General features: G+C 41.6%; 1 protein-coding gene across 1 annotated transcript in view; it reads right to left on the bottom strand.

Annotated features, from left to right (window-relative positions):
• LOC132820607 (NXPE family member 3-like) overlaps positions 1-12397 on the bottom strand; it is a 57593-nt gene that overhangs the window by 24871 nt on the left and 20325 nt on the right. The window contains exon 3 of the mRNA XM_060832811.1: positions 7458-7531. Within this exon, the coding sequence (XP_060688794.1) occupies positions 7458-7531 (74 nt within the window). The remainder of the gene's footprint in view (positions 1-7457; positions 7532-12397) is intronic.

Here is a 12397-nt window from a genome sequence, read left to right as displayed (position 1 = left end):
TGACTATGATTGAAGTGTTGCAAAACAGGATGCTGTTTGCTCAGGAATAAGGACCGAGCTCATGGAGCGAACCATGCTCCATCTCTGGTTTGTTTGCTTGCTCTCTTAGGAGAAAGTGAGGACTGCAGATGCTGGAGATCTGAGCTGAAAATGTGTTGCTGGAAAAGGTCAGGCAGGCAGCATCCAAGGAGCAGGAGAGTTGGCGTTTCGGGCTCATGCCCGAAACGTCGACTCTCCTGCTCTTGCTTGCTCTCTTAGTGATCATTCAACCTACCTGGACATACACATTATCTCTGAATTGCATTGTCTTGCCGTGTTTTATTTTCTGTGGGGGAGTCCATTGGGATTAGTCTCCATGCTGTCCCAGATCCATGGACTTGGGGTACTTGTGCATGAAACACAAAGCTAACACACAGGTGCACAAATAATCAGGAAGGCTAATGAAATGTTGGTTCTTATTTCAAGGGGATTGGAGTAGAAGAGTAGGGAAGTCTTACCACAACTGTACAAGGTGTTTGGGAGACCACATCAGCTGCACTGTGGGCAGTTTTAATCCCCTTATTTAAGCAAAGATATTATTTCATTGGAGACAATTCAGAGAAAGTTCCCTAGGATGATCCCTGGTGTGGACAGATTGTCTTAAGAGCAAAAACGAAATAGGTCGGAACTCTACTCACTGGAGTTTAGAAGAATGAAAAATGATCTCATTGAAGCATAAAGGATTTTTAAGAGGCTTGACAATGTAAACGCAGACAGGATATTTCCTTTCATGGGAGAGTCTAGGAACAGAGGGCATAGTTTCAGAATAAAGGGTGCTAAATTAAATCTTAGATGAGACAGAATTCTTTCTCTGGGAGAGTTATGAATCTTTGGAACCCTTTGCCACAGAGAGTTGTGGGGGCAGAGACCCTGTATATTTTAAGGCTGAGTTAGATAGATTCTTGATCAAGGGAACCAAGGTTTATAGGGAGAGGGCAGGAAAGTGGATGGGAGAAATGTTGGATCAGCCATGATCCAAACAAATGGCAGAATAGGCCTAAAGACCCAATGGCCTACTCCTGTTCTTATTTCTTATGGCCTGATTGTCTTATCTTGGCTATACCTATTCTGGGCTGTTTTCCTTAAAGAATGAAAGGGGGGTAGGTATTATATGTGATGAAAATGAGTGGCACTTTTGTTGCAAATTGGGAAGCATCTCAAGTGAGTGAGTAAAGAGTGTAGAGAACAAGCAGGCAACAACCAGAACCTCCAATTCCACTTCCATAAAGTGAAGTGCCAGTTTTCCCTTTTCTGCCATGTCTGGGTCCAACATCAAAAACTGCAAGAAGACACCAGAGTGAAAACACTTATCTGGTGCATAAATATCTGTTAAAGTTAGTGCCATCCCTAGGGATTCCAGTCCATTGTGGGGTATCCTGGCAGTTACATGTTGTTCTGGGTACGGTGAGTAGTAGAATGGAAATCGGATGGGAGAGATACCACAGATACAGGGCAGGTAATAAATGAGGCAAATTTGGTCAGATATACAGAAATAACTCACTCAGCCTTGAGGAGAAAACACTCTGAGAAACTCAACAAAACTGACAGCTAAAAGCAAGGCACGATTCAGTCCTCCATTTATTTTATAGTGCAGGTTCCTTCCTAAACTACAGAGGGATTATTGGCAGGAGCTATGTTATGGGCCTGCTGAGGTCCCTCATTCCTGCTCCTGAGGCACAGATACTTTGGGAATACTATCATTTGTTGCAGGGACAGAAACAGATGATTGCAGGTAAGCTGCCTATTCTCTATCCTTTGTCCATTCACTGTCTATGCCTATTTCAAGCAGAGATGGTGCAGGGAAATGGAACAAAGTCTGAGCCCAACATTATTACATTTTTCTCAATCAAATGGCAGGATTCGCCATTTGGTTTCATGGAGCACATACTAGGAGCAGATGTATGTAGAAAGCACAAATTATAACAAATCCTGAATTTAAATTGTTTCATTTTATTCAAAGATTGGTGTCATGTTTATTAATCAGCAAACATCAACCCTCTATGCCTAGCAGTACAATTCCAGTATCAAATGCTGTAAATAATGCTCCACAACATGAGAAACATTGTGATATAGTGGTGAAACTTGTCAGCATGAACAAAGAGGGTGTAGATCTTGATGCAGTTGGATTACATCATTCCTGTAAGTAAAAAATGAGGTCTGCAGATGCTGGAGATCACAGCTGCAAATGTGTTGCTGGTCAAAGCACAGCAGGTTAGGCAGCATCTCAGGAATAGAGAATTCGACGTTTCGAGCATAAGCCCTTCATTAGGCATCATTCCTGCCTGGATTATCTGAATGTTCATCTTCAGTGAGAGTGTTAAACTGAAGGTCGTGGATAGGCAGCCCACTTACTCTTCATCTCATTTTACTTCCTATTGAAGACAGCACTTGGATACAAGTGATGATGTTTCTATAGAAGTACTTCATTAGCTGTACAGCACTTTGAATCATGGAATCCCAACAGTGTAGAAACAGGCCCTTCAGCCCAACAAGTCCACACTGACCCTCTGAAGAGTATCCCACCCAAACCCATTCCCCATTACTCTACATTTACCCCCTGACTAATGCACTTAACCTACACATCCTTGAACATTATGGGCAATTTAGCATCGTCAATTCATCTAACCTACACAGCTTTGGCATTTAATGGTTATGAAAACGGCTATATTAGTATATGGACTGTATGTTCCCAATGCAATAACGGCCAGTAATCTGTCTGTGATGTCTAATCTCATCCAGGCTGTAATGTCAACATAACATTAATTTTAACCGGTTTAAGATCTGGATCCAGAAAACACGAAACCATTACAATTAGTTTGTAATTTTTTAAATAGGAGAGTCCCTGGCTTCAATTAAAAGAAAGCTAATGAATGGCTGGTCAGCTCCAGCTCTTATATTACAATCCCTCTGAAGTTGGAATGAAAGTTTAGCTGTTCCAAGTCTGATGACATAGAATGAAATGTCGTAGTTCATTGTCCTTAATGAACCTTGCACATAAGGTAATCAATCAGAAAACATGGATGATTTACTGGTGGTGGTTAAATAATGGAAAAACAAACACAATGAGTGGTTTAGTGATGGAAAAATTGTTCACTTCTGTGAAAGAGTACTTCTGGATATTAAAATAAATTAAAATGTTATCATTGGGATGTTTATGTGGTGCAAAGGTGGTGTCCTTGCCTCTGAGCCAGGCAGCTCATTTTTATGTTTCACTTCTTGCAGAGATGTGTAGCAATATATTTGAACAGGGAAATATATGAAATGCTGTAGTTCAGACTGTCTGAGTACTAATGGGATTCTTTTTTAAATCTGACTTTTCATACCAGAAATTGAAATATGTAAAACTTAACAAAATAATCAAATCTTCACCATTCCACATAATGTAAAATAGCATGGACATTAATAAATGCATCATGTTAAATATTTTGGATTGGGATTAGTCAGACCCGTCTGTACGGAGATCATAGATTTATGCTGTTTAAGACCTACTTACTGTAAATAAGCAAAGACTCAAAAGCTAAGTATAATTACACTTTATTTCAAAAGTTACAAATTCTTACCTATTTACAGCAAGGGATTACGCCAACATTCTCCTAATTCATGTTTACTCAAATATATCAAACCTCCAACATAGTAGCCAGTTACAGGGTTAAGTAGAAACCCCGAAATAAAGGAGGAGGTCAGAGTGCAGAACGTGGGAGAGGTTATTAAAATCTCCAGCACAGACACTAATAGGACAGATGTATGGAAAGGGTTAGCAATCAAACTTCAAGCACACTGGATAAGTGAATGACGATGAGAAGAGGGATGGTTAATACAAGACTGAAGGTGTTATATCTGAATGCACGCAGTGTAAGGAGTAAGGTGAATGAGCTTATGGCACAGGTCGAAATTGGCAGGTATGACGTGGTAGGCATCACAGAGAGGTTGCTGTACATGGATCAGGATTGGGAGCTGAAAACTCACAGATATACATCTTACTGGAAAGACAGGCAGGTGGGCGGAGAGGGTGGGGTTGCCTTATTAGTAAGCAATGAAATTCAATCAATAGTAAGAAATGAAGCAAGGTCCGATGGTGTGGAATCTATGTGATTAGAATTGAGGAACTGCAAAGGTAAATAAAAAGGCCTCCAAACAGTAGTCAAGATACACCAGGAGATAGAAAAGATATGTAGAAAAGGCAAAGTTACAGTGATCTTGGGGGATTCAATATGCAAGTGGACTGGGAACATCAGGTTGGTAGTGGATTGCAAGAAAAAGAATTTGTGGAATATCTACAAGATGGCTTTTTGGAGCGGCTTGAGATGGAGCCCAATAGGAAACAGGCAATACTGGATTTAGTGTTGTGCAATGAGGCAGACTTGATAAGGGAGCTGAAGGTGAAATGATTGTTGTATGATTGAATTTACGCTGCATTTTGAGAGGGAGAAGATAGAATTAGAGGTAAAGACAACTACAGAGGCATGAGGGAGGAGCTGGTAGAATTGACTGGGAGAGGAGCCTAGCAGGAAAGATGGTAGAGCAGCAATGGCAAGGGATTCTGGCAATAATTCAGGAGACACAGCAGAGATTCATCCCAAAGAAAGAAAAGCATGGTACAGGGAGGATAAGACAACCACGGCAGTCTAGCACAAAAGCAGAAGAGACAGCATATTATGTGGCGAAGGACAGTGGGAAATTAGAGGACTGGGAAGCTTACAAAGACCAACAGAGGGCAACAAAGAAAATAAGGTGGGAGGAGATTAAATATGAGGGTAAGCTAGCCAGTAATATAAAGAGTTTCTTTAGATGCATAGAGGGCGAAAGAGAGGCAAAAATGGACATTGGCTCCCTGGAGAATGATAGAGTCATAGAGATGTACAGCATGGAAACTGACCCTTTGGTCCAACCCATCCATGCCAACCAAATATCCCACACCAATCTAGTCCCATCTGCCAGCACCCAGCCCATATCCCTCAAAACCCTTCCTATTCATATACCCATCCAAATGCCTTTTAAATGTTGCAATTGTACCAGCCTCCACAACTTCCCCTGGCAGCTCATTCCATATACGTACCACCCTCTGCATGAAAACGTTGCCCCGTAGGTCTCTTTTGTATCTTTCCCCTCTCACCTTAAACCTATGCCCTCTGTTTCTGGACTCCTTGACTACAGGGAAAAGACTTTGCCTATTTACCCTATCCATGCCCTTCATAATTTTGTAAACCTCTATAAGGTCACCCTTCAGTCTCCAACGCTCCAGGGAAAACAGCCCCAGCCTGTTCAGCCTCTCCCTATAGCTCAAATCCTCCAACCCTGGCAACATCCTTGTAAATCTTTTCTGAACCCTTTCAAGTTTCACAACATCTTTCCGATAGGAAGGAGACCAGAATTGCACGCAATATTCCAACAGTGGCCTAACCAATGTCCTGTACAGCCACAACATGACCTCCCAACTCCTGTACTCAACACTCTGACCAATAAAGCAAAACATACCAAGTACCTTCTTCACTATCCTATCTCCCTGATACTCCACTTTCAAGGAGGTATGAACCTGCACTCCAAGGTTTTTTTGTTCAGCAAGAATCCCTAGGACCTTACCATTAAGTGTATAAGTCCTGCTAAGATTTGCTTTCCCAAAATGCAGCACCTCACATTTATCTGAATTAAACTCCATCTGCTGCTTCTCAGCCCATGGAGAGATAGTAGTGGGGCACAAGGAAATGGCTGAGGAACTGAATAATTACTTTGCATCAGTCTTCAAGATGGACAACATGAGTAATATCCCAAAAATTCAAGAGAGTGAGGGACAGAGCTGAGTATGGTGACCATCACTGAGGAGAAGGTCCTGGAAAAACTAAATGGCCTGAGGGTGGATAAATCACCTGGACCAGATGGACTACACCCTAGAGTTCAGAAGGAGATAGCTGAAGAGATAGTGGACGCTTTAGTGGTGATCTTTCAGGAATCACCAGAATCAGGGAGGGTCCCAGAGGACTGGAAAATCACTAACATAATGCACCTATTTAAAAGAGGAGTAAGGCAGAAGGACACAAAATTACAGACTGATTAGCCCAACCTTGGTCATGGATAAGATTCTGGAATCCATTGTGAAGAATGAGATTTCTGAATACTTGGAAGTGTATGGTAAAATAGGGCAATGTCAGCATGGTTTCATCAAGAGGAGGTTATGACAAATTTGTGAAAATTCTTTGAGGAAGTAACAAGCGGGTTAGACCAAGGACAGCCAATGGATGTTATCTACCTGGACTTCAAGAAAGGGTGTTGCACAGAAGACTACTGAGTAAGATAAAGGCCCACGGTGTTAGTGGCAAGGTGCTAGCATGGGTAGAAGCTTGGCTATCTGACAGAAAGCAGAGAGTGGGGATAAAAGGGTCCTTCTCAGAATGGCAGCCAATAACAAGTGGTGTTCTGCAAGGCTCAGTGTTGGGACCATAACTTTTCACTTTATACATTAACAATCTAGATGAAGGAACTGAGGCATTCTGGCTAAGTTTGCAGGTGATACAAAGATAGGTGGAGGGACAAGTAGCATTGAGGAGGTGGAGAGACTGCAGGAGGATTTAGACAGATTAGGATAGTGAATAGATGGCAGATGGAGCACAATTTGGGCAAGTGTGAGGTCATGCACTTTGGTAGGACAAATAGTGGCATGGACTATTTTCTAAGTGGGGAGAAAATTCAGCAGGCTGAAGTGGAAAGAGACTTGGAAATTCTTGACCAGGATTCCTTCAAGGTAAACATTCATTAGGAAGGCAAATACAATGATGGCATTTATTTTGAGAGAACTTGAATATCAAAGGAAAGATGGACTTCTGAGGCCCTACAGAATGTGGTCAGACCACATTTCGAGTATTGTGCACAGTTTTGGCCACATATCTCAGGGAGGATGTACTGGCCCTGGAGCTTGTTCAGAGGAGGTTCACGAGAACTGTCCCAGGAATGAAAAGCTTAACATATGAGGAACATTTGAGAACTCTGAGTTAATATTCAATGGAGTTTAGAAGAGTGAGGGGGGATCTAATTGAAACATACTGAATACTGAAAGGCCTGGGCAGGGTGGATGTTGGGAAGATGTTGTATTGGTAGGAGACACTAGGACCTGAGATCATAACCTTAGAGTAGAGTAAAGGGAAGGCCGTTGAGAATGGAGATAAGGAGAAACTTCTTCAGCCAGAGAGTGGTGAATCATTGGATTTCACTGCCACAGAAGGCTGTGGAGGCCAAGCCATTGAGTATATTTAAGACTGGGATAGATAGTTTCTTTATTGTCGAGGAGATAAAGGTTTACAGGGAGAAAGCAGGAGAATGGGGATGAGAAACTTATCAGCCATGATTGAATGGCAGAGCAGACTCAATGGGCTGAATGGCCTAATTTCTGCTCATATGTCTTATGGTCTTAAATCTAATTATCTTACTTGGTTCAGATGAGGGCTCCACCATTATGTATCCTGGTGCTCTGTGTGGAATGGACTGCTTGATATTGACACCACTGTAAAAATAAACATATCATAGGTTAGTCATTGTAATAATGACACAACAGGAGATCACTCAAAAGTACTTTCAGCAAGAGTCGATAGATGTGAAGTTGGAAAAGCACAGCAGATCAGGCAACATCCGAGGAGCAGGAAAGTCAACATTTCAGGCCGAAATCCACCTGAATCTTTGACTTTCTTGCTCCTCAGATACTCTCTGACCTGCTGTGCTCTTCCAGCTTCACATCTCTTGGCTCTGGCTTCCAGCATCTGCAGTCCTTAAAGTCTCCAGTACTTTCAGCTACCCCATTCTTCAAACCTACAGAAACAATTTAAATTAAATTGCCAACATTTTCAGTGAGCATCCAGGTAGATGCAATGTGAGTACATGCTTAGAGAGTGGGTGAACAGCTCTGAGATGCTCTTTGGTCCATTCAATAAAGTGATACTTGTCCCTGCATACAAAGTCTCCTTGTCACAGCAGTGCCATTAAAGTACAAAGTGCAGCATTAAGGAGTAGAAATGTACTGTAAGTAGATGAGAAAAGTGCTATATTGAAGTGATGATCCCGGAACAAATCAGATATCAATGTCCATGGACACGATCTGCCTGTGACTGTTGTCCATTCACCAGGCAATGACATGTCAGTAAAATAAAATATTGGAACAGGAACAGGTCATTCAGCCCTTCGAGTGAGTATATCAGTCACATGATCATGGCTCATCATCTAATTCATGCCCTGTACCTGCTTTCTCCACATATAGTGTCATTAAGTCATAAAGATATACAGCACAGAAACAGACCCTTCAGTCCAACTCGTCCATGTCAACCAGATATCCTATCCTAATCTAGGATAGTCCCATTTGCCAATACTTGTCCCATATCCTTCTAAACTCTTCCTATTCATATACCCATCCAGATGCCTTTTCAATGTTGTAATTGTATTAGTTGGCTAATATTGTGCTACTATTTCAGAAAGGTGGTAAGGAAAAGCCATGGAACTATAGGTCAATGAGCATGACATCGGTGGTGGGCAAGTTGTTGGAGGGAATATTGAAGGATGTACATGTATTTGGAAAGGCAAGGACTGATTAGGGATAGTCAACGTGGCTTTGTGCATGGGAAATCATGTCTCACAAACTTGATTGAGTTTATTGAAGAAGTAACAAAGAGGATTGATGAAAGCAGAGTGGTAGATGTGATCCATATGGATTTCAATAAGGCATTCGACCAGTTTCCTCATGGGAGACTGATTTGTAAGTTAGCTCTCATGAAATTTAGGGAGAACTAGCCATTTGGGCTAGCCATTACTCAGCGGGTTGTTTTCTTTACTCAGCGGGTTGTGAGCTCATGGAATGCCCTGCCAGTAGCAGTGGTGGACTGTCCCTCTTTATGGTCATTTAAGCGGGCATTGGATAAGCATATGAAGGTTATTGGGCTAGTGTAGGTTAGGTAGGCTTCGGTCGGCGCAACATCAAGGGCCGAAGGGCCTGTACTGCGCTGTATTTTTCTATGTTCTATGTTCTATGTAGAACTGATTTGAAGGTAGAAGACAGAGGGTGGTGATGGAAGGTTGCTTTTCAGACTGAGGCCTGTGACCAATGGTGTGCCACAAGGATCGGTACTGGGTCTGCTGCTTTTCATCATTTATATAAATGATTTGGATGTGAGCTTAAGAGGTATACTTAGTAAGTTTGCAGATGACACCAAAATTAGAGGTGTAGTGGACAGCGAAGAAGGTTACCTCAGATTACAACAAGATCTTGATCAGATGGACCAATGAGCTAAGGAGTGACAGATGGAGTTTAATTTAGATAACTGTGAGCTGCTGTATTTTGGAAAAACAAATCTTAGCAGGTCTATTTTTGTGCTGTTTGACGCTGTGGCACGATGACTCTATGACTCTATGACCCTTTAAGAGCTTTGCAGGCAAATCAACCAAGTATCTGGATGCTATTGTATGACCACAGGCAAGAGATACTCTGCAATGTAACACTTGAAGTAAAAAGTGAGGTCTGCAGATGCTGGAGATCAGAGCTGAAAATGTGTTGCTGGTTAAAGCGCAGCAGGTCAGGCAGCATCCAAGGAACAGGAAATTCGACGTTTCGGGCTAAAGCCCTTCATCAGGAACCACTTGAAGCCTAGATTACATCTGGAGACTAATGATACTTTGTATATCAGTTTAGTTTTAAATAAACATACCAGACACCTTCAAGTAAATGGGATTGATATAACTCAGTTGTATTACATTTAGATAACACAAGAATATTCAAAGGGATATTGTCCAACATTTTCCAAGGAAGAGCAAGCTGACAGCATTTTAGTAGAAGTAGAGGTTGCAGAGCTAATGGATGGAGTGAAATATTGACACAAAGGATGAACTGTAAACACCGAGTGTGCTTCAAGTCAATAAACTTACCTGATCCAGGAGCCCCGTGTACCAGGTTACTAAAGGACATTGGGGTGGATATAGATGAAGGCTTCCTTTTCTTCTGAGATTCTTCTGAGTGACCAGAGGGTTAGAAAGTAATAAGAAAGAGTTTCAGAAAACTCCCAGTAACTGCAGATCAGTCAGTTTAACATCAGTAGTGGGTAGGTTTTTAAGAGCAATATTTTGAGGTAAAAAGGGGAGACAGCACAGGTTTGTTCACTAATTCGTTTATTTTTAAATGGAGCAACAGTAAAAGTTAATAAAGGCGAAATAATGCACGTTGTCACTATGGAGTGTGAATAATCCCTTGACAAAGTGCCACATTAAAATTGGGTCTCAAAATTAAGGCCAACAGAACAGGGCAGGAGGGTTAAGGTCAGCTTGGATTCAAAATTGTTTCAGGATAATAAATCATGAGTCAAAGCAAATGTTTGGTTTTTTTTTAAGAATGAATATTAGGAAATATTTGTGTCCTTGAACAGCAAGTGCTAGGACAACTGCTTTTCTTGATACACAAGCATGAAAGACTTGGATACTGGAATAGAAGGCAAGATTTCAACATTTGCCAACAAACTAAGGGAGTGAGGAAGGCACTTGATACACTTGCCATTATTAGTCAGTACATTGAGTATAGGAGTTGGGAGGTCATGTAGTGGCTGTACAGAGCATTGGTTAGGCCACTTTGTATGGAATACTGCACACATTTCTGGTCTCACAGTGGGTGGTGCATTTTTGGAATGAACTGCCAGAGGAAGTGATGGAGGTTGATATAATGACAACATTTAAAAGGCATCTAGATGGGTGTATGAGAAGGAAGGGTTTAGAGGGATATAGGCCAAATTCTGGCAAGTGGGAAAAGATTTTTTTAGGATATCTGATCAGCATGGATTTGTGGGACTGAAGGATCTGTTACTGTGCTGTACATTATCTATGATTCTTTGACAGTGAGGATAACAATAAATATGACAGGACAAAAATAGACAAGCAAAATGAGCAAGGCAGAGGTGGGTACTGCAGATGCTGGAGATTAAAGTCAAGGTTAGAGTGGTACTGGAAAAGCACAGCAGGTCAGGCAGCATCTGACAAACAGGAAAATTGACGTTTCAGACAAAAGCCCTTCATCATTCCTGATGAAGAGCTTTTGCCCAAAACATTGATTTTCCTGCTCCTTGGATGCTGCCTGACCTGCTGTGCTTTTTCAGCACCCTAATCTTGAAGCAAAATGAGCAGTCAAGTGTCAGATGTAATTTAAAAGAGACATGTTTAAGTAATGCATTTTAGCAGAAGGAATGGGAAAAGACAACATGGACTAAATGGCACGGTTCTAAAGAACATTAATGGACTGAGAAATATGGGAGTGCATTTGCACAGATCTTTTGAGATGAAAAAGCAGAGTGAGATTTTGATTAGCAACATGAATGGGACCTTGGACTTCACAGGTAGAAGTGTTGAGCACAAAAGAATGCAAGTTATGCTGAAGCTGTACAAAACTCTGGTTATACAGGATTAAAATATTGCATCTGACTCTCAATGTACTTTAGGAAGGATTGTTTTAACCCGTTACATGGGTGCTTGTACATCACTTGGTGAGAGCAGCATTCATTATTCCATTGAAATTACACCAGAAGCAGGTAGTGGTGAACTGCCTTCTTGAAAGGCTACTGTCCTTGAGGTATAGAGACATACACAGTGCTGTTAGGAAGGGAGCTCCTAGTGAAAGACAGTGAAGGTATATAATTCCAAGTCAGGATAATATGTGGCTTTGAGTTGAACTTGCAGGTCGTGTTGTTCCCATGCACCATGCATCAGCTGACCTTCTAGATGGCAGAGTTCTTGGGTTAGAAAGACACTGTTGAAAAAGTTATGGTGAGTTTCTGTAATGCATCTTGTAGATGGCACACACTGCTGCCACTCTGTGGCATTGAAGGTGGTGGATGTGGTGCCAATCAAGCAAGCTACTTTGTTCTAGATGGTGTCAAGTTTCTTGAGCAGTGTTGGAGTTTCACCCGTCCAAGCAAGTCACCATCTTATAGATGATGGTCAGGCATTGGGAAGACAGAATGTTACACACCACAGAATTTCTAGCCTCTCACTTGCTCTTATTGCCAATGTATATATATGGCTGCTCTAATTCAATTTCTGATGAGTAGCAACTCCACATCCCCATCCTTGAATTTTGATAGTGGAGAATCAATAACAGTTATGTCATTGAACATCCAGAGACAATGATTAGATTCTGGATTATTAGATATAGTGTTTTGTCTGGTACTTTTATGACAAAAATATCATCTGCCACTTTATCAACCCAAGCCAGGTCTTGCTGCAGATGGACATGGACTACTTCAGTGTATGAGGAGTCATGGAGTTGTGCATTCATCAGCAAACATCCCCACTACTGATCTTATGAGAGAGGGCCATTGATGAAGCAGTTAAAGATGGTTGCACCTAGAAC

Source organism: Hemiscyllium ocellatum, chromosome 12 (assembly GCF_020745735.1).
Source record: "Hemiscyllium ocellatum isolate sHemOce1 chromosome 12, sHemOce1.pat.X.cur, whole genome shotgun sequence".
In the NCBI taxonomy this organism is placed as follows: domain Eukaryota; kingdom Metazoa; phylum Chordata; class Chondrichthyes; order Orectolobiformes; family Hemiscylliidae; genus Hemiscyllium; species Hemiscyllium ocellatum.
The sequence above is the reverse complement of the archived record's forward strand: the minus strand, read 5'-3'. Positions and strand labels throughout refer to the sequence as shown.